The 24602-nt window shown below is 33.6% G+C and overlaps 2 protein-coding genes across 2 annotated transcripts in view; both read right to left on the bottom strand.

Annotated features, from left to right (window-relative positions):
- Window positions 1-24142, bottom strand: part of LOC139845271 (2-carboxy-1,4-naphthoquinone phytyltransferase, chloroplastic-like) — a gene marked incomplete at its 5' end in the record, with an annotated part of 186443 nt that extends 162301 nt beyond the window's left edge. Inside the window, one exon of the mRNA XM_071835527.1 lies at window positions 23954-24142. Within this exon, the coding sequence (XP_071691628.1) occupies window positions 23954-24142 (189 nt within the window). The remainder of the gene's footprint in view (window positions 1-23953) is intronic.
- On the bottom strand, window positions 9877-10980 carry LOC139904663 (F-box protein At5g07610-like). The gene has a single exon (XM_071886595.1). It carries the CDS (start codon window positions 10978-10980, stop codon window positions 9877-9879), a length of 1104 nt encoding a protein of 367 aa, XP_071742696.1.
- Window positions 24143-24602: the final 460 nt, after the last annotated feature.

Below are 24602 nucleotides of genomic sequence, written 5' to 3'. Positions count from 1 at the left end.
TAGTATCTATGTTCATAACCTTATTCGATTCATATATATATAGCTATCATATTTTGTGGTATACAATTTTAACAACAAGAACATAGTTTGAATGTTTTCAAACTTGTTTGCAAACTAAATAGATCCTTCTAACTTAACTTTTAAAATACTTCAAGACCTGTAATATAACTTAAATATATGCTAATTTAACAAGGTATAACTTGGTTTTTCAAAGAACACCTTAAAAACTGTTTTTACGACGTCGGAGTGTAACCGGGGGCTGTTTTGGGTTGGATAATTAAAAACCATCTTAAACTTTGAATTGAAGGTTTATGTTCTGGAAAAATGATTTTTACTATGAATATGGTAACACATAAAAATTTCATGATTTAATTCAAAGTATAAGTATTTTTAGAAAAATAATCATTTAAGGTTGCCTACATAAAGGAAAAAGGTTTAACTTCATAAATTTCACTAAAGTTTCACCTATGCCGTGTGATTTTGAATACAAACTAAGATATTTACAGTTCATAGTCTTAAAGAGGAACTCGATCCAAGGATATGGCAAGTTGAATCAACGAAAACGGAGTTGTAACGAAGAAACTATGACCGAAACAAAATTGGCTATCCAAGACTAGTTTAACTTCGGGATTAATTGGAGAAAATTAAAATAAATCACATCTTTTTAAGATAACATGATATTTTATATATATGTACTCATAATTCAATTTTATATGATTCAGGATCACCCGTAAACAACACGAGAAGATTAATCATAAGATCCCATGTTTGTACGCAACACGTCATTTGACAACACCGGTACTTTATGTACGCAACACGTCATTTGACAACACCGGTACCGTGGGTCAAGATTAATCTCGACCAATACATATACGTTGGGGGTTTTATTTATTTCGTTGGGGGTTTATTAAACATCTAAATATGAACCATTAAAATTGAATTACTAACAACGAACTGCTAACTACGGACTAAGGAATTATAAAAAGTATTAAAAGTATAACAAGAATATATATGTGACGTTGTTTAAAAAGAAAAGGTATTGATATATTATATATGGATAGGTTCGTGATATCAACCGGGAGACCAAGTCAAAATATATATATCTTCAAGACGAAAGTGAGTATATAGTCCCACTTTTAAACTCTAAATATTTCGGGATGAGAATACATGTATTTTATGTTTTACGTTATGGACACAAGTAACTGAAAAATATATTCTACGTTGAGTTGTACCACTGGCATACTTCCCTGTAGCTTGGTAACTAATATTTACAGCGGTATTGTAAACGCGAATCCTGTTGATAGATCTATCGGGCCTGACAACCCCAACCGGACTGGACGACCAGTATTCAACGGTTGCACAGTACTTCGTTTCGTGACTACACTTGGTACGGTGTAGTAAGATTTCATAATAAAGGGAATATGCGACGTGATTAAATGTTAAGTATGGTTACCAAGTGCTCAACCACTTAGAATATTTTTATTAAAAACGTTTATATATGAAATCTTGTGGTCTATATATATATTGCTGCCGGCATTAAACCTATATCTCACCAACTTTATGTTGACGTTTTAAACATGTCTATTCTCAGGTGATAATTAGAAGCTTCCGCTGCAACATGTTGAATTTAAATAAGATCTTGAGTATGCATATTTGTGTCAAAAATAAAACTGCATATCGGAGGATTTGTAATGTAAAATATGCTAGAAATCGTATTGTTATCATCACATGTAAAGTTTGTAAGTCTAAGATTATCGCTAAACGATAATCATCTTTATTTTGTCTAAAGCTTGTATCAAAATAAGAATTATGGTTTGTAATGTAAAATATATGCAGTTGTTCTTTTAAAAATGTAGCATATAGAGGTCAATACCTCGCAATGAAATCATACGTTATCTAACACGTTCTTATGGTTAAGGACGGGTTATGACAATATATATATATATATATATATATATATATATATATATATATATATATATATATATATATATATATATATATATATATATATATATATATATATATATATATATATTGTCACCCAATTTGTTTGATCAAAAACATTCATGCACCTAACATTCCTCAATGATATAAATATATTATTTTTGAGAAAAAAACAACACCCGTGAACCCTTTTCGTTAATATATTATATTCATATATTAACCCGTGAACCTTTTACTTTTTAAAAGAATGAAAGATAGGATATTATTTTCGATTTCTATCGGATGTAATATCATAAAGTCGTATTTCTCAAATATTTTAGGGGTAAGTTATGTAACTTATGATTAATAATTTCTATCATATCGCTTTCATGTGAATAGTAAATTAATTAATTTCGTTTTATTTGTTGGAAATAGGAGGTTATGTATATTATTTGTGGAAGAGATGATTGATGATTTAGATGTTTGATTGATCTTGAAAGCTTTGTTTATTGCTTATTGAATTTGCTTGATTACAAATGAGGGGTGAAGCCCTCTATTTATACTACTCAATGGAGTAGTCTAGAACTCTTCATCATCTACTAAAATCTAGATTTTTCCTAAGCATTATTTAGATATTTTCTAAGTATTATCTTTAGATATTTTAAAAGATTTTTCTACACACTTTCAATACTACATATTTTAAGAAGTTTCTACATAATGGAATACAATCTTGATCCAAAATACTTGGATACTTGCAAGCCCAAATCCAAAACCCATAGCCCAAAATCAAGTTTAGTTTCTAACAGCCCCCCTTAAACTTGATTTCTTCACTCCGAGCATATTCCGTAATCTCTGAAATGTCTCGTGTTTTAGGGGCTTTGTGAAAATATCAGCAACTTGGTCAAGTGACTTCGCGTACTTTATTTGCACCTCTTTATTTGTAACACACTCCCTTATGTAATGGTATTTTGTATCAATGTGTTTGCTTCGATCATGGAAGACTGGATTCTTTGCTATTGCAATCGCAGACTTGTTATCCACATATATATCTGTAGGTTCCTTTTGAAAAAAACTTAAGCTCATTTAGTAACTTCCTGAGCCATATTGCATGACAGGTGCACGATGTTGCTGCTACAAACTCGGCTTCACACGTTGACAGAGTCACAATGGGTTGCTTCTTCGAGCTCCATGTGAACGCTGTATCTCCCATATAGAACACGAAACCACTCGTACTCTTACGATCATCTATGTCTCCAGCCCAATCACTATCACTGTATCCAACTAGCTTGAAGTGATCAGAAGGCGAATAAAACAGGCCATAGTCAATCATACCTTTGATGTAGCGAAGTATCCTCTTGGCCGCCTTCAAGTGATTTATTGTAGGTGCTTCCATGTATCGACTTACTAGTCCAACTCCGTAGAGAATATCTGGCCTCGTGCAGGTTAGGTACCTCAGACTTCCAACCAAACTCTTGTATTGTGTTGGGTCCACCAAGTATCCTTCATCATCTTTTGACAATTTGAGATTGCAATCCACCGGTGTGTTCATTGACTTGCAGTCGTTCATCTTAAACTTCTTGAGCACCTCATTCGCATAACCTTCTTGGGATATGAATATTCCTTCTTTCTTTTATTTTACCTCGATCCCAAAATAGTAACCCATAAGTCCAATGTCGGTCATCTCGAACTCCCGAACCATTGCTTTCTTGAACTCCTCGAACATTTTGGGATTACTATCGGTGAATATCAAGTCATCCACGTATAGGCACACAATCATAACATCTCCATCAATGCTAACTTTGGTGTAGAGGGCATGCTCATGGGGGCATTTCGTAAAGTCATTCTGCTGAAAATACTTGTCTATCCTGCTATTCCATGCCCGGGGCGCTTGCTTCAACCCGTATAAGGCCTTTTTCAATTTTAGCGCCTTATTCTCTTGGCCTTTCACGATGTATCCCAAAGGTTGTTCTATATAGTCTTCTTCTTCTAAGTGGCCATTAAGGAACGCGGATTTGACATCCATTTGATAAATCTTCCAATTATGTTGAGCTGCAAGTGAGATTATTAATCTTATAGTTTCTGGACGAGCGACGGGAGCAAATACTTCTTCATAGTCTATGCCAGCTCGTTGGCTATATCCCTTCGCTACCAACCTTGCCTTGTATCTTTCAACTTCACTTTTAAAATTCTTCTTGGCCTTGTACACCCACTTTACACCAATAGCCTTATGGCCTCTTGGTAGAGTAGCAAGATCCCACGTATCATTCCTCTGGATTGCTTGAATCTCCTCGTCCATGGCATGTTTCCACTTTTAACTTTTTGTTGCGTCTTCATAGCTTATTGGCTCACAATCGGCAAGAAGGCAGAACAATGTTAGATCCTGTATAGGCTGTGTTACCTCGTACAACTCCTCAATGCTCCTTGTGTGATATTGTAGCCTACTTGATTCTCCTCCTGATATTGGTGTCACTTCATTAGGTGTAGTGGTTGGAGTACGTAGAGAGTGTGGAGATGGTGTGCTAGAAGGTTCTTGAACTTCTAGATATTCTTCATTCCTTGCAGTACTCTCGAATGGATAAGGGAGAAAGTCGCAGTTCTCCTCTTCAGGAACATTCCAATCCCATGTTGCTTCTTCATCGAACACCACATCTCGACTTGAGATTACTTTACCGGTCTTGGGATTGTATAACTTGTAACCCTTCGAACTTGAGTCATAGCCCACGAATATTAGTTTCTCACTTTTATCATCGAGCTTCGTCCTCTTCTGATCTAGCACATGAGCATATGCCACACTTCCAAACACTCGAAGGTGTGAGATGCCGGGCTTCCTTCCACTCTAAGCTTCAATGGGCGTTTTGTTCTTGACGCTTCTAGTTGGCGAGCGATTTTCTAGATAGATCGCATAGTCCACTGCCACAGCCCAAAACTCCTTAGGCATCCTTTTGCTCTTTAACATACTCTGGACCATATCAAGAATGGTCCTATTTTTCCTTTCAGCAACACCATATTGTTGAGGTGAATACGGAAGAGTTAGAGGACGTCGTAACCCATTGTTGTCGCAGAATTCCTTGAATTCCTTAGATGTGAACTCTCCTCCACGATCGGATCTCATCGCCTTTATGGTGAGACCACTTTGATTCTCCACAAATGCTTTAAACTTCTTGAACATTCCAAAAGCTTCCGAGTTCTCTTTTAGAAAATAGACCCATGTCTTTCGACTAAAATCATCAATGAATAGAGGAAAATATCTATTTTTACCGAAAGACGGTGGACTGATGGGTCCACATATATCCGTGTGAATAAGTTCTAGAGGTTACTTCGCTCTACTAGAAGCCTCAATTGGAAAACTGTTTCGGAAGTGCTTTCCTAGAAGGCATCCCTCACAAATTTGATCTGGATGATTAATTGGAGGCAAACCCTTCACCATTCCTTTACTTGATGATAATAATTTTAAGCCTCCAAAATTTAAGTGCCCGTATCTCATGTGCCAAAGCCAAGAATTATCTTTGAAACATGCTTTTAAACATCTTGGAATGTCATGTTGAATATTTAGCAAGAACATCCTATTCGTTGACATTAGCACCTTAGCAATCAGACCTCCTTTTTGGTCTCTCAGATAAAGACTACGATTTATCATGTGAATATCATAGCCTTTCTCTAAGAGTTGTCCAATACTCAGTATATTTGTCTTCATATTGGGCACATAATACACGTTAGAGATAATTTGATGCCTTCCATTTTTCAAGCGGATGAGGATCTTACCTTTGCCTTTAACCGGGACTTTTGAGGAATCTCCAAAGGTGATATTTCCATTTATTACCTCGTCTAACTCCACAAACATGCTTTTGTCACCATACATATGGTTGCTTGCACCCGTGTCAAGATACCACAAATTCGATTCTCCGTTGTCATCACCTTTGCATGATAGTAACAAAGTGTTTTCCACGGCTTTGTTATCTTCTTGTGCAAAATTTACTCTTGCTTGCTCGTAATTGTTTGACTTCTCGCATTCCAAAGCATAATGGCCAAATTTATGACAATTATAGCATTTGGTTTGAGAATTGTCATACCTTGGCCTTCTACTTGTCTAGCCTCTCCCGCGACCTCTTGTCAGGTGAAAATCTTGACTTCTTTCTTCATTTTTGTAAGAACTATACGTTTGATATATCCTTGCCCTCGTCCTCGGCCATGTACTTGACCACGACCTCGTTGACTCGTTTGATGAGTCTTTCACTATTCTCTTCCTTGAAAGAGAGTCTTGCTTGTAAAGCTTGCTCCAAAGGCTCTTTACTTTTCTTATTAAACCTCTCTTCATGGACTTGTAGTGAACCCATGAGTTCATCCATAGTCATTGATTCTAGATCTTTAGATTCTTCGATGGCTACGACTATATAGTCGAATTTTGAATCTAATGATCTAAGAATATTCTCAATGACTCTTACATCACTTAGAGTTTCACCATTCCTTTTTAATTTATTGACAATCGCCAAGACTCTTGTAAAATAATCAAAAATTGATTCTGAGTCTTTCTTATTTAAGGATTCGAACTCACCTCGTAGGGTTTGTAGTCGAACCTTTTTCACCTTTTCAACTCCCTTGTGAGAATTCTCCAAGATCTCCCATGCTTTCTTGGCGGTGGTTGCACTTGCAATTTTCTCAAAAGCTCCATCATCTACACTTTGTTGGATGATGGAAAGAGCATTTTGATCGTTGGTCTTCAATAGTTTTTTCTCCTTGCTAAGATGACCTTTTTCTGCAGGTTCCTCATAGCTTTCCTCCACAATCTCCCATAAGTCTTGTCCACCTAGGAAGGTCTTCATTTGGATGCTCCATCGATCATAATTTTCCTTTGTGAGGCGAGGAAACGTGATGACATTGTTGGCCATCATCTTGTCGAACCAAGCTCTTGATACCAATTTGTTGGAAATAGGAGGTTATGTATATTATTTATGGAAGAGAGGATTGATGATTTAGATGTTTGATTGATCTTGAAAGCTTTGTTTATTGCTTATTGAATTTGCTTGATTACAAATGAGGGGTGAAGCCCTCTATTTATACTACTCAATGGAGTAGTCTAGAACTCTTCATCATCTACTAAAATCTAAATTTTTCCTAAGCATTATCTAGATATTTTCTAAGTATTATCTTTAGATATTTTAAAAAAAATTTCTACACAATTTTAATACTACATATTTCAAGAAATTTCTACATAATGGACTACAATCTTGATCCAAAATACTTGGATACTTGCAAGCCCAAATCCAAAACCCATAGCCCAAAATCAAGTTTAGTTTCCAACATTATTTACTATTCATATGAATAGTAAATGAATTAATATCGATTTCAAATAACTAAAATATTTAATTAAATATTTTAACTTATTTTGTTACTTGAGTAATATATATACATCGTATATATATTTTATTTGACGTCTAGGTGTATATGTGTGTGACCCAGAAGGCTCAAATGAATTTAGCCATATAATTATATGTTGTACCTTGCACATTTATCTTACATCGACTGCATGCACGGATGAAGGGACTTTGTTACTGCCGCATTCGATAACTGCAGGATGTGAAGATGAACATCCGGCAATGGATTTAAGAAAACGGCGTATCTTTCAAAGCCCAGAAATGAAACTCAATCGGACAATATGCATGATCTACGGATTAATCGTAATAGTACGTGTAAAACGCTATGCTATACGTAAAATATTATATTATAGTTTATAAAACGATTACCACTTTTAAGTTTATGATTTAGGATATCTATAGAAAAAGATAATTGACAAAAATAAAATGGTTTATAGTCGTTATTATTATTATTATTATTAAAATCTCAAATAATAATGTGTAGCAACAACTATTTTTTAATAATTTAGTTAAGGATTTTTCTAATGATGACTTTTAGGTTTGTCATTAAGAATTAAAAGTGTGGTTAAATTGGTGATAAACGAGAGTAGTTTTTTGTAGTATGTGGTGGTTTATATTAATTGAAATGTATGTCGGAATGGCTTAATTAACCGTTTATAAATTGTATAAACTGTTAATGCGTGTCCGAATGGCTTGATATTAATTGAAATGAAGACAATATTCAAGACAAAAATTCTTCATTATTGACATTAAGATCGAGTATTGACATGAAGAATATTATTAAGACAATATTTTCAGCTATCATTGATTGCAATTTCTATTTAACTTTTTCGTTAAAAAACAATGATTAATTGAAACTTCAACATAATTTATAAAAATATTTATGGTACGATATCGTATTTATAGGTGAGTTCCTGAGTGGTCTCTCCGTTCCACTCAATATCTAATTGGCTATCTAAGATGTTTCCTCCTTGTGTCCAAGTACTTTAAGTAGGCATGTTGCACTTGGTGTTCTTCAGGCAGCTTACTTCATAATCCACTACATGCTTGCAATTAAAACGGGTCACGTTGGAGCCCTATATCATGCGTTTCTTGCTATGCACCTGGAAGCTGGGGTGCCTGGTATGTTGGCAGCGCTCGCTTTAGCGTATAATACAAACTTATTGGTGCTCTAACACATTATAGTAGCGCCCAAGCAGCAGTTTACTTTGGAGGTGCGTTTCTATTATCTGGTAGTAAAATGGGCGGGTATGGTGGATTGGGTAACGGTCTTAAATCAAAGTGGATAACTTTCAGTATGGGTCAACCGCTTTTATAGAGGGTTTTTTAATTTTAGTTTAATACCGTATGTGTTAATTTTACACATTGGGTGATTTTGACCTGTTTGACTGCTTTCTTTTCAAACTTATGTTGTTGATTGTACCCATTTGATGTGTTAGAAATAACCATAAGCTGAATCTGCCTCATTTCTTTTCGCCATGGCCTGTGTGAATGCAGTGATTTGGGCAATTGTTGGTAGTTTCTGGTGGAAGTACTTGGGTCTATATTGACACTCAAATTACATGTAAATAGATAGATACATTTCTTTTGTAAATATACTTAATACTTGGGGATCTAACTGTATGCTTGACTATATATATATATATATATATATATATATATATATATATATATATATATAATACTTTGCTAATTGAAAAAAAGGTTATACAAGTCACAAACAGCATCCACAGTTATATTTGTTGTAACAAAATGCACTAAATCTTAGATTATTTTCTTTTGCCAGTAGTGCTGTAAAATTACAACATCCATAGTTAGTGCTGTAAGATTAGTAACATTCCAATATTATCATTGAATATCAACAAACATTGAAAACATAGTATTGCATACCTCAAAAAGAGTGATCAATAGAATAAATAAACAGGTATTTTTATATCACTAGGATCACAACCAACATCAATGGCCAATTTACATCGATATAATGTTTTAGGGATTATACTAGGGTTCATTTCGCGTATGCATCAACAAGTTCATAAGCCATTTTAATTGGAGTTGCAAAATTGGAATTATAGTATTGTAAGCTGATATGAAAGTAGTTAATTAGTTAAGACCACTTGTTAACCAAAACGTCTGCAGTTGGCTAATGTAACGTGCGAAAACACCCACAAAGACTATTATAGGGCGTTTTTGACTAGTTTATAATGGGAGCGTGAATGGTGTTTCAACAGATGTTTTGCATCATACTAATATTATTTGGTTTGAAATTCCAACCACAACTTTCACACTTTTTCACTATCTCAATCATCTTTACCGTTATCACCTTTTCACATATTATTTGGTTTGAAATCCAACCACAACTTACACACATTTTTTGACATATTATTTGGCTAAGTTAATGACATTGATACCTTCTCTTAATAATAAATTGATAACATATAGAAATAACTCATAGAACAGAGTTGATACCACTATGTCATCAAGAAAGAAAACTGAACATATATAACCAGCTAAAGTAGTGGCAGTACAATATAAATGTTAAAAATAAAACCTGGAACCATAATTAATGCAGCATCATAATTCATACATCTGCAGAGGATGCAATGAACTGAAAGCTATCCGGATGGTAGCAACGGAATGGTTTGGAATACGGGAGCTTATGTAGAGTATTTGACATGATTTTATATTGCATAATTGTTCCATCTAAATCAATAACCATGAATGAATCCTCTTCTCTTTCGCCTAAAGCAATGCACCAAACATCAATTGAAACCAACTTATGAGGGTGAACCCTAAATTTAGGAAACGATCTCTTCGCTTCATCAAGATGAACAATGTACTTGATCAACCATTCAGAATGCTCATTACTCATCTCGTACACGTTCAACTGTTTTAACTCTCCACGATCAGGACTAAAATGAGGACACACACAAACACTATGCAAACAACCACGAGACTCGAACAACTTGTGATTACAACCGTTCTCCCCGGGTGCTTGTACACTTGTGATAGCTAAATCCTCCAAACATAACTTGTTATGATTCGAACCTTCGACCCAATGTATAGCATTAGTCCAATATATTCCATGCTTTAAAATTTCTGAAGATGATTTGGACCAATATCTATCACCACAATCACTCCAAATTCCTGTTTCCGAAGAGTAAGTATAAATTCGAATATTATTACGGACTAAACCACGATTATAATCTCTATGTCTAGCATACACCAATTTGTAATGAGGTGATTTTGTAGGATCATAAGCCATTCTTATAGTACCCTTATCAATGGGACAAAATGGAATCTTTTTAAACAGACTAGTGGTTGGATTGTACACATAATAGTGATGCAACCCTACACACAAAAGTAACCCATGGCAGGACTGTAGAATTATAACTCCGAAGCGGCGATCATACCTGGAAATTAATTTAAATGGATATCTACTCTGATCTACTCTGTTATCTAAAGGCACAAAATCATACACAAAGAATGCTCCAGGGTTTTGAATATATAGACCAGAAACAGGTTCGGATTTAGGAATAATTTGGCGTAGTAGAGTGACGAAATGAGGGTTATTGATAATAGATAACCAGCGTTTGGATACCGATCTGAATAGGACAAGTGAGATAACTGGTAAACGGAGCAAGATTTCGATTAAAAGGTCGTCGTTGGATTCGACCGCATGCATGGATGAAGGGACGACTTTGTTTCTGCCGCTTTTGATAACTGCAGGATGTGAAGATGAACAACATCCGGAAATGGATTTTAGAAAACGGCGTATCTTTCTAAGCCCGGGAATGAAACTTGATCGGACAATATGCATGATCGATCTTTAAAACGCTATGCTATACGTAAATCATCAAAACCCTAGCTAGCTAGCTACCGCGATAACATCTAGTCTCTAGTTTATATACAAGAACAAGAACGAGTCCAAGTCTGTTATATATTATCATCTTATCTATCTATCTAAAGAAGCATTCAAAATGAGAATGTTTTAAATTTTAATTTTTGTGATAATATAGACTGCTAGCATTTAGGGATAATTAGGTACTTCCTTTGAACATGCGCATGAATTTATTTCAGTTAGTTGGAGTAATAACTAAACATTCTTTCACGGTTAATTACATTCAAATCCAAAACTACCTCTCCTTAATAAGTGGCTTTGAAACTGTATGCAATATTTGGGTACGAAGGATGAAGACAATATAATCTGATCATTGATATTATAGTTTATTTATATTTTATATATATAATATAAATATAGTTTTTATGTATGTTATATAGTATAGATTAATAATTAATTAATATTTAAAAAAGGTATAGATTAATAAATACTCTAACTAGTTTATAACCCGCAGATTCGTGGGGCTATAAAAAAAAGTTTTGTTATACATTATAGTTACAAAAAGTTTATATTATAAATTACATTCAATAAACAACTTCCGTGAAAAAGATGTTACGTTGAATATGTTAAATGAGCATGTTGATCCCGATATGATTAAATTCTAATATTACGTGGGTACTACGTTTTTGTTGAAACGAAATATAAATGTTAGAGATACAAACGATGAAAATTATAAGTTGAATGTAATATTAATATTTATGTAACCCAAAAAATTGTGAATAATGAGTATAACGGCACAACATGGAATAGTTAACAATATACATTGCGTTTTGACCAAACATGATTGTTATTTCCAAAAATGTTTTATGAAAAAAGGTCCATTTTTCGAAGTTAAATTATGTTGTAAGTGTTATAATAATAATAATAATATAGATATGGATAGTCAATTTTGGTGTATACATATAGTCAATTTTGGTACACAAAGTATGTATTTTTATATTGAGATTTTAGGCTATAAATACTCATGAATGCAAGCATTAAACTTGCACCATTTCTCACACTTACAAAGTGTTTCTTTCTTTCTCTCCATTATCATCTTTGTTCTTATACTTCATTATTAGTATTCTAAATCAAGAATCAAATCACTAAAGGTAGTTATAAGCCTACTGAATTATAACATCAAAAATCAAACCACTAAAGGTAGTTATAAGCCTACTGAATTATAACATCAAGAATCAAACCACTAAAGGTAGTTATAAGCCTACTGAATTATAACACGTTATCAGCACGATAATCTTAATACTAAATATGGTTGGCTCTGCCACCAAAATGATATATGGTCGGTTATACCACCAAAATGATATATGGTCGGTTATACCACCAAAATGATATATGGTCGGTTATACCACCAGAATGATATAGGTTGGTTATACCACCTGAAAAAATATATGGTCGACACTGTCGCCAAATTTTCATTTATGTTTACTAATATTTATATTTTTGTTATATAACATTTATTTATGATTGCTTACACATGGTCGACACTGTCACCTACTTATCATTTATGTTATATTAAATTTATGTTTAATGTTTATATACTTATGAATATAAATTGACTCTAATTTATCATGATGTTTGTTTTAATTTTTGATAATAGAAAATGTCGAATCTGGAAAAGCTTAAATTTACTCCTTTAGAATCAACTGGAAACAACTACATGCCATGGGTTATAAAAGTAAAAATGCATCTTAAATCAATGGGCATTCTTGAAACCATAAATGAAAACAACACTTGTTCTGAAAAAGAACAAGCTACGGCATGTTGCTTTATTCATCAACATATTGATGAATGCTTACAAAATAATTATGTGACTGTAGAAGATCCCCATGTTTTATGGGAAGGTCTCAAAAGCAGATTCAATAATCAAAGAGAAATTTTACTTCCAGCTGCAATGGAACAATGGAGAACATTAAGGTTCCAAGACTTTAAGAAAGTAAATGAATACAGCTCAGCTCTGTATAATACATGTTCACAACTTAAATTCTGTGGACATGAAATTAGTGATGCAGACATGATGGAGAAAACTTTCTCCACAATGAATGCTGCAAACATCACAGTGCAAAGAAATTTGAGAATGCTAAAGTTCAAAACATATCCTGAACTTAATTCATATCTCTTAGTTGCAGAGCAAAATGATGAGCTATTAATGAAAAATCAGCAATCCCGTCCTACTGGTACACTTGCAATCCCTGAAGCAAATACTGCAAATAATTATAAACAGGGACAAGGACGCGGGCAAGGTCGTGGTTATAATAACCATCACCATCATCATGCCAAAAGCCATAACTATGGTAGAAACCATCCTTATGGTAATGGTAATGGTAATGGGCGTGGACGTGGTCGTGGTCGTGGCCGTGGTGGTCAAAGAAATAGTAATCCACGAAAATATAAATATCAACCACAAAACAAGCCCATTAAACAAGATGTTGAAGAAAATTCTTCTAAAAATTCTGAAGAATCTTGCTACAGATGTGGTAGAATGGGCCACTGGACTAATACTTGCCGAACATCTAAACATCTTGTTAAGATGTATCAGGATTCGCTGAAAGGTAAAGAAAAGGAAGTAAATTTTGTGGATAATATTGATCCAACAGTCACTGAGAAACCATCTGATTTATATGAAGATTTCTTGAATGTTTAAGTTGTGTGTCTTTTGAAAAATAAACGATTTAATATCGTCTGTCTTTGTCATTATGTTTGCTAAATGTTTCAGTACTATCTATTTGCGTTTAAAATATTGTGTAATATTAATGTACTCACTATTTATTTCTTATATATGAAGTTCAATATGAATTTTGCTGGAATACAACATCAATCAAGTGGTGGAGATCTCTGTATAGCAGACAGTGGAACTACACACACTATACTTAAATCCGAGAAATATTTTATTGACCTAAAACCAACGGAAGGAACTATACATACAATATCAGGACCTGCTAACTTGATAAAAGGGATAGGAAAGGCAAATTTCATACTACCAAATGGTACAAAATTTTTAATAAATGATGCCTTATTTTCTCCCAAGTCAAGCAGAAATTTATTGAGTTTCTCCGACATATACCTTAACGGGTATGATTATCAGTCAGTGACAACAGAAAATGAGAAATATTTAAGTATCACTGACAAGAGTTATGTGGTTGAAAAACTGCCAAGACTTAGTTCTGGATTACATTATACACATATAAATGTACCAGAAATACATATGGTAGTTAACGAAAAATATATTGATCCTGGTGTATTCAGTTTATGGCATAACAGATTAGGCCATCCAGGATCAACAATGATGAAAAGGATTATTGAATGTACTCATGGACATCCACTAAAGGATAGAAAAATCCATCATGATACAATGGTTCCATGTACATCTTGCTCTCTTGGAAAATTGATAACTAGACCCTCACCACTTAAGGTTGAGAAAGAATCACCAATGTTTCTTGAAAGAATTCAAGGTGATATATGTGGACCAATTCATCCACCATGTGGACCATTTAGATATTTCATGGTTCTAATAGACGCATCTAGCAGATGGTCTCATGTTTGTCTGTTATCAAGCCGTAATGTGGCATTTGCAAAATTTCTTGCCCAAATTATTAAATTGAGAGCTCATTTTCCTGATTACACCATTAAAAGGGTGAGACTTGATAATGCTGGTGAATTTACATCTCAAGCATTTAATGACTATTGCATGTCTATAGGAATTGTTGTTGAACATTCTGTTGCTCATGTGCATACACAAAATGGTTTAGCCGAGTCATTGATTAAACGTTTACAGTTAATCGCTAGACCATTGATAATGAGAACAAAACTCCCTGTATCTATATGGGGTCATGCAATTTTACATGCTGCTGCATTGATTCGCATCAGACCAAGTGCAAGTCATAAATATTCCCCCCTACAACTTGCTTTTGGTCAAGAGCCAAATATTTCCCATCTTAGAACATTTGGTTGTGCAGTGTATGTTCCAATTGCGACACCACAACGTACAAAAATGGGTCCTCAAAGGAGGTTGGGAATATATGTTGGATATGAAACATCTTCAATATTAAGGTATATTGAACCTATGACAGGTGACGTTTTTACAGCACGTTTTGCTGATTGTCATTTTAATGAAACATTGTTCCCTAGATTAGGGGGAGAAATGAAAAATAAAGAAAATGATGTTTCATGGTGTGAACCTCAATTAAAGTATCTTGATCCTCGCACAAAAGAATGCGAGACAGAAGTTCAAAAGATAATGCATATACAAGAACTTGCAAATCAATTGCCTGATGCATTTACAGATACAAAAACGGTGACAAAATCATATATACCAGCAGTAAATACTCCAGCTCGAATTGAAATTCCAAAAGCTGGCAATAACGTCACTCATGAATCTTTGCCACGTCAGAAACGTGGAAGACCAATCGGTTCAAAGGATAAAAATCCTCGAAAAAGAAAATCAGCTGATAATGAAGTAAAAGAAAGTGTTCAAGAAGAACCACAAATCAGTACTCCTACTGCAGAGGAGATTGATGATGTCAATACAGAAATTGCAATCAATTATGCATATTCAAAAATATTATGGAACCGAAATGAAATGAAAAATCTTGATGAGAAATTTTCATTTAATGTTGCATATGACATCATGAATAATGATGATGATCCAGAACCAACATCTATGGTTGAATGTCAAAATAGACATGATTGGGCTCAATGGAAAGAAGCAATACGAGCTGAATTAGAATCACTCAATAAAAGAAAAGTTTTCGGATCCATCATTCTCACTCCTAAAGATGTGAAACCTGTAGGATACAGATGGATTTTTGTCCGAAAAAGAAATGAGAAAAATGAAGTTACAAGGTATAAAGCTAGACTTGTAGCTCAAGGTTTTTCTCAAAGACCGGGAATTGATTATGAAGAAACTTATTCTCCTGTTATGGATGCAATTACTTTTAGGTACTTAATCAGTCTGGCAGTTTCTAAAAATTTAGAAATGCATCTCATGGATGTTGTGACTGCTTATCTATATGGATCACTTGATAGTGATATATATATGAAGTTACCTGAAGGATTTAAGGTACCAGAAGCATCAAATGCAAAACCCAAAGAAATGTATTCGATTAAATTACAAAGATCTTTATATGGGTTAAAACAATCGGGACGTATGTGGTATAACCGATTAAGTGATTACTTGATAAGCAAAGGGTATACAAATAATCTTACTTGCCCTTGTGTTTTCATTAAGAAAACAACATCCGGATATGTGATCATAGCTGTTTATGTTGATGATCTTAACATCATAGGTACAAATAAAGAGATCCATGAAGCCATTCAACTTCTAAAGAAAGAATTTGAAATGAAAGATCTCGGAAAAACCAAGTATTGCCTTGGTTTACAAATTGAGCATATGCCTAATGGTTTACTTGTACATCAAACAACATATACTGAAAAGATTTTGAAACGTTTCAATATGGACAAGGCAAAACCATTAAGTACTCCTATGGTTGTTAGATCACTCAATGTTGAAGCTGATCCATTTCGTCCATGTGAAGATCAAGAAGACATTCTTGGACCAGAAGTACCATATCTTAGTGCAATTGGAGCTCTTATGTATCTTACAAATTGTACAAGACCTGACATTTCTTTTGCAGTTAATTTGTTGGCAAGGTTCAGCTCTGCTCCTACCAAAAGACACTGGAATGGGATCAAACACATATTTCGATACTTTCGAGGAACTACTGATTTAGGATTATTTTATTCTAACGAATCAAAACAAGATTTGGTTGGTTATGCAGATGCAGGTTATTTATCTGATCCACATAAAGCTAAATCTCAAACTGGATATGTATTCCTAAATGGAGGTACTGCAATATCATGGCGTTCTCAAAAACAAACACTTGTTGCTACATCGTCAAATCATGCCGAAGTGATTGCATTACATGAAGCTACTCGAGAATGTTTTTGGTTGAGATCAATGACACAACTCATTACTGATTCTTGTGGACTAGAACGCGATAAAAGTCCAACAACTATCTATGAAGATAATGCAGCTTGCATAGCACAGATGAAAGAAGGGTATATCAAAAGTGACCGAACAAAACACATACCACCTAGATTCTTCTCATACACTCAAAATCTCATTAAGGACAACCAGATTGAAATGAGATATGTGCAATCTAGCAAAAACTCTGCTGATCTTTTCACGAAAGCACTTCCAACTGCTATTTTCAGAACACACGTTCATAACATTGGCATGAGACATGTTCAAAAGATGTAACAGCTGAAGCGATGTCTACTTGAGGGGGAGTCAACTCCATGCTGCACTCTTTTTCCCTTAGCTAAAGTTTTTTCCCACTGGGTTTTCTTTAGCAAGGTTTTTAACGAGGCAGTAATTTATAGTTGATCTTCAACAAAATAAAATTGCTATCCAAGGGGGAGTGTTATAATAATAATAATAATATAGATATGGATAGTCAATTTTGGTGTATACATATAGTCAATTTTGGTACACAAAGTATGTATTTTTATATTGAGATTTTAGGCTATAAATACTCATGAATGCAAGCATTAAACTTGCACCATTTCTCACACTTACAAAGTGTTTCTTTCTTTCTCTCCATTATCATCTTTGTTCTTACACTTCATTATTAGTATTCTAAATCAAGAATCAAATCACTAAAGGTAGTTATAAGCCTACTGAATTATAACATCAAAAATCAAACCACTAAAGGTAGTTATAAGCCTACTGAATTATAACATCAAGAATCAAACCACTAAAGGTAGTTATAAGCCTACTGAATTATAACAGTAAGACGAGTTTTTTAAAGAGGGATAAATGTTGTAAGTCTATTGAAGTAGTTGTTGATTGAAACGGTTATGGTTGTTTATTTTTTATCTCAATACTAGGTTTTGAGCCCGTGCGATGCACGGCTACTCAAAAACCTCATGTACATAGGTTTAGTATACGGCTATTTTATATAGACTTGCTGATTTGGATAACTAAATATTGATAACGAAATACATATGAATGATTTAGATCACAACTGGAGGCACATTTAGACTAAAATGGACCATTTATAAACAAAAACGATAAAAAAAGAAAGTGAGCTAAAAACGAATGTACATAGTTTTAATAGGAGGGGTCATGCAGACCCAAACCCAAGAGGTATATGCTGAACAATAACTCCATTCCGGAAATTAATTGAATACATCAAAAGTATTCGTAATTTATGAATGTTCTAAACTTTAGTTTTTACGTTCATTTTCTATTAATTATTAATTGCTTAAATTAAATTAATTTTTTATAAGCTGTTGACACTGATTGAATTAGCCAATAAATGCATCTGTCATTTTAACACTATTTTTGAAAAGGGTGGTGATCCCTACATCACTTCTTATTTGTCATACACCACCAAATTTATTTTTGAACCATTTTACCCTTCAAATTAAATTGAATTTCCCTTGTCTTTCAAAGCGCTATCTCCTCTGCAATTATTTTAGGCCTCCTCACATCTACTTCCCAAAAATTTGTTGCTACTTCTTTGATTAATTATTACAACGGACACATATGTGTTGACTCCAAAATTATTGACGCTCTATTTGTTGTTCATATTTTTTTGTATTTCAATCAGGAGATATAATTTTAATTATATAAATCAAAAGTAGATATTGATCTATCGCTACTTTTTTTTCCTTTTAAACCTTATTTAGCCCTAATGGTTTTTCAGACAACTTTCTAATTAATCGTCATCATGCTCATCGTTTTAATTTCTTTTCATTATTATTATTTTATTTTATGCATATTTGATGCGATGTTCGATAATTGTATCCTATAATTTTCTGTAAATCTGTAGTTTTCAGAGAACCTTAGAAGCCAATTAATGATTTTCTAACTATATGAGTTCGATTAGTAACACCGTACGGACGGTGACTGCCATAGCTTCAGTCGTAAACATTTGTGATTGATTAAGTGATAATATAATCAAGTAAAATTGAAGATTATATATGTTAACAGGTTAATTTTGTACTCCGTATACGTAATTTTTTTTTTGAAAAGCTTGTAAATTTATCATGGAAGGACCACTTATGAAGGTTATCTTAATCTGAATAGATTCTAGGGTGAAAACCATACATAAAGAAATGTTTGAGTTCAAGAATGAAAAGTTCAGATAATTAGGAATGGTGAAAGCGTTGAAAAGAACATGATACGGAGTATATTTTAAAAGACGGAAGAGTAGAAGTGCCCAAAATAATAGTTTGGTGGTGTATTGCATATAAGAAGTGGTGTGAAATGTGTAAATTCCACTTGTCACAATTTCCTATTAATATGCTCCTAATGATAACTATGCTAAATTAAACTCTCTTCCTATATAAGTATATATAGATAGATAGATGTGATGCTTGAAAAAGAAAAGAGTCCTTTTTATATAATCTAATAGTGAGTAAGCCCATCTTATTTTCAAATTCTAGCTTCACCCATATGTAATGATAACTCATTAAAATCTTGGTTGTACAAATCGCCACTCCAATTTTCAAACATTTACAAGTAATCTACAGTAAAACCTCTATAAATTAATAATGTTGGGACTTGGACATTTTATTAATTTAGCGAGATATTATTATATCGATAAATTAATAAATTATTAATTTAAAACATTGACTTATATTTGTGAGCAACTCTCAAAATAATACAATGACATTCAAAATTACCATGTCCGTTCACTTTACCTATTTGAATAAATGATAAACATGGACCTTCAAAATTCTCATTTCATTTACGTACATTTATACATTAATAAACTTGTCAAGTTCAATGTACATAGATCTAGATTGATCACTATAAAATGTCTAATGATAAATTTTAAAATCACATCTAGATCGATCGTTATAGATTACTTTTTTACTAAAAAATTCTAAAATTTTGGAATATTTTAGTAATTATTAATTTATAGTTTTGCTGGAACCAATATATTTACATTGAGATTTCAAAAAAATTATTATCTTATTATTTTATCGATTAGTGTCCAATTTTGTACTGGTCCCAAGTTAGGACCGGACAAATTATTAATTTTATCGAGGTTATTAATTTATCGAGTATTAAATTATAGAGGTTCTACTGTACTAATACATATACATTAACCATTAATGTTGACCATTAATATATGATTCCTCCACACTCTCATACATTGACCATTAATGTTGAAACTCTACTAATAATTATAAACTTTTACTACTTCACTGTGTGCAGAAAACATATGTGAAACAATAATTGAATACGGATGTATAACCTAAACAAAAACATTCAGTCTGGAGAAAAAAATGTGTAACAAATGCCTTTATAATTCAATATAATTCCATTCCAGCACCACAACACCTCTAAAGACCAAAAGATAACACTTGCCCTTAAATATTTTGATTTAGTGTTTCTGCTACTCTTCAAAATTTAAGAAACAGATAAAAAGGATCCATATCAATAACCATAATCACATTCACACACAATCTTCTTTAAGTATTAAGATTAGCTTCTTCTTTCATATTCACAATCATCTGAGCATACACTCTAAACGGCCGCTTAAATACCGTTCTCACCACATCCTTGAAATTGGGAGGAAACGTTGTACCTACATCAAAAAAAGTTGGATGAAATTAGTAACAAACGTTTTACTGAAAAACAGATTTGTCAGTTACAATGAACTATCACACACCAAGTTTCTGAGAAAATATTGATTCGTTATCAACTTGAGTTTCAATCCACTACATTAAATACTCCACATATTTAGGAGCAGATACTCTTATAGGTTTCTTAATAGAAACTCCATCAGCCCACATGTTCTCATATCTGCAAAAACAACAAAGAAAATACTTGATTGTCACAAATCTTTTGTCAACTACAGATATAGTTGACAAACAAACTGTTTTAGATTTTATTGTTTTCATATAATTTTGAGTAACTAATGAAGATGGATTAAACAAGTTACTTTGTTCCAGCTGTCATTGTTGGGCATGTTGATGGTGTGCAGAACTCGATGAGAGTACCATAAAGGATATTCACCTAATTAAAGAAATCAACAGCTGAAAAAAACATAAGGTAATTACATAAAGAAATTAGTGCTCAATTAGTCAAGATCAAACACAATTATAGAATTATAACCTAAATTGCATATAGTAATTGGTAGAAGGTTCTTCCCATTGATTGCCAGCCACTTGTTATTTACTTTCTAACAGTTTATTTCTTTTGTCTGTGGTTACGTAGACCTCCTAGATATCTTCAGGGTCGGGTTCGCTATGGCCTGTATGAATGCAGTGATTTGGGCAGTTGTTGGTAGTTTCTGGTGGAAGTACTTGGGTCTCTATTGACACTCAAATTACATGTAAATAGATAGATATAGATATATTTCTTTTGTATATACACCCCTTATTTTACTACTGATTTTCTTTTGTACAAAAGTTGGGATCTTTCGATGGAAATCATTTAAATGTATTTATAGTCTGACTTGGGATTTAACTGTATGTATTCTTGACTGTATAATATATTGAATCCTTTGCTAATTGAAAAGCAACATTTTATATGAGTCAAGAGCATCATCCATGGTTATATTTGCTGTAACAGAAATATAAAATTCACACGAACGAGCTCGATACAAAGATCTAAAACATTCTTAAGTGATGACAAAACCTGTGCTTTTCAGACGAAATGTTGTTGTACAACTATGCATCTAATACTCGTAGAAAGAATTTTGTAATAAGAATTCTGATATAGAAATTAAGTAATTACAAATTGTGGTACATTATTTCTTGTTATAATCCTGGCTGCTACCATTCCAGCAGCTAAAGCAGCTCCAAATAACGCATGCAATCGAACACAGAAATATTTTGCCATAAATATCTTCATTTTATCCTAAAAAAAGAAAAAAATAATAAAAACTCATTTACCCTGTTATGTGTCACACAAAACTTCATAATTCTGTGAATTTGAGACTGACCTGGTGGTTATCCGCAACAAAGGTAACCACGAGCTTGCCCATTGGTAGCGTAAGCGCACACAGAAACTAAACCAGAAGATTCGGGTCACTTTTCTTATACGAAAAGTTACATTTGCATGGGAAAAAGATTTAAAATTTAAAAAGCTTACGATGGAAGTGATCGGAAGGACTCTACAAATGCCGAAAAGAAACAGAAGTGAATACAAGGAAATCACTGCCACTTTCACCATATATGAACCAGTTTCTGTGCCGATCCTTACCTATAGATGAACCGACCCGTTTTAGTCACGTGGGAGTATCAGAATATATGAGTTTAAATTTTCACTTGAAACGTGAAATATTGCGGGTTGAAAGACTACTTACCAAAGGAGAGAACTTTCCTACCGCTTTATCGCCTGTAATCTGAGTTTGAATTTGCAATTCAAGAGAACTTCAAAAAGTTAGAAAGATAGCAAAAAAAAAAAAAAAAAAAAAAAATACAAAAAAAGAGGAAACAAAATGGGCAGGATGGTACAGATTGGGTCGGGCTGGGTTCGCCCAGAGCATTCTTTGTCCAAGAGTTCCAATCGTTTCTTTAATTATAAATATTATAATTTATACCTGGCGATTGATGTCCATACTCTCAAATTTGGGTCAATTAAAATCTATGTAAAAGTATATGACCCGTTTGGACCCATTTGACTCGTGAGCAGTTTTGACACATTACCCAACCTGACCCATTTGGACGAGTTTAAAATTTTGACCGTTTGACCCATTTGGACGAGTTTAAAATGATTAGGGGGCTTTATGCGTCACAAAATACCCTCTGGGAGATTTTCGACCCGTTAAACTTGTTATCCTTTTACTTATTTAATTATAATAATAATAATAATAAAATTTACCAAATCGGCTATTCATAAGTATAAGGATACCTGGTGAAAGTGACTACAAAAAAGAATAAGAGATGTTGTAATGCCAACTAGTACTGAAGCTGATAGTATCGTAGCAGTTATCGGTACCCTCTCGACTCTTGTGCTGCTACATTGTAACAGGTAACAGGCCGTGGTTGCAAATGGACCGAATGCTGCAAAGCACAACGGTTCTCCCAGACCCCGGTAGCTCAACCGGAAAGGTAGACACTAAAACGGGTTAGTTGTACTGTACAAATCCAGAATGCAGAACGGAACATTTATTTTTTGTGTATAACATTGTTACCTGATATATGTAACCACAAGTGACTGCAGAAGCCAATAGCAAAATTGACCTCACATTTCCAGCCTCCAGGGCTGCCCAAATAAGCCCCATTGACCCAAAACCAAGCAATAGCAATGCAGCCATAAGGGTCACTGTGCGACTGCAGAAGCATGATACATATACATATTGTAAGTGCTTATATGTATATTACAACTTCAGATAAATAAATAATCATTTTTACATAACATGTACAAAAGGATATATTGTAATCTACCTGCCGATCATGTTAACGACGGATTCTTTCTTGTTAATATCTGCTCCTGTATCAAAATCATAAACGTCGTTGCTGCCCAGATTACACACCAAATGGAGTCTTTGTATAAAAAAAGAAAAAAAGAAATTGAAATATTTTTTATAAACTTGATGATGTCGTTACCTTAGATTAAGCCAAGTGATTATAAGAACCGATGAAGCTAAAAGCAGAACATATTGCTTGGCTGAACATAACCCTGTTTCTAAATAAGCTGCAGTCGTACCTACCTATAAATAAAAAGTGTCATTTTTGATAATTTCATTGCACAGTTGAAGTGTGACACAAGTGTTCGGATTTTTCGAATACTCACAGTTAAGGGAACTAGTGCAACTGAATAGATAGGTAATTTGATTGCCCTCCATATTAATGTTGCTCTAGAGATATCATCTTCATTAGTTGAAGTTGTAGTAGGATCATATGTTTGACTTTTTAGGAGAATCTGTTGACTTTTTCTTTTTCGATGGACCACTGAGGGCCGCCTTATATGCGTCTCGTTGAAGTACAATCAAGTAGAGAAGCAGCACCATTATACAATTTTTAAGTTACTAGACAATGTAACCATAGGGTATAACCTATAAAAACAATTTAATAGTTTAGCAGCTTACAGAACTTAAAAGATAGTTACCATAAGTTACTTATCAATAAAACAACATTGAGATGCCAGATTCAATGATCATATACATAGCATTGTATATGTATATTTTATTTGCTAAAAGTCAAAAGCAGAATTGTGTGAGCTATAATGCAAAGTTATGAGATATTCGCTGAAAATAAGTACAGCAGTTATATTTTCGCGCTAATAAAAGACTGCGGTTTAATCCGCTGTGTTTCCGCGGATACTTAAGCAATTCGCAGACCGCGGATATTTCAAATACTATAAATAGAGAGTTTGGCCTCTCATTTATGGGTTGTTGATTCTCTGCCATTTTGCCCGAGCCTTTGTGATTCCCACTTGTGAT

The sequence above is a fragment of the Rutidosis leptorrhynchoides genome, chromosome 4 (genome assembly GCF_046630445.1).
Source record: "Rutidosis leptorrhynchoides isolate AG116_Rl617_1_P2 chromosome 4, CSIRO_AGI_Rlap_v1, whole genome shotgun sequence".
NCBI lineage: Eukaryota > Viridiplantae > Streptophyta > Magnoliopsida > Asterales > Asteraceae > Rutidosis > Rutidosis leptorrhynchoides.
Note: the sequence above shows the minus strand (reverse complement) of the source record. Positions and strands in the feature narration are given on the sequence as shown.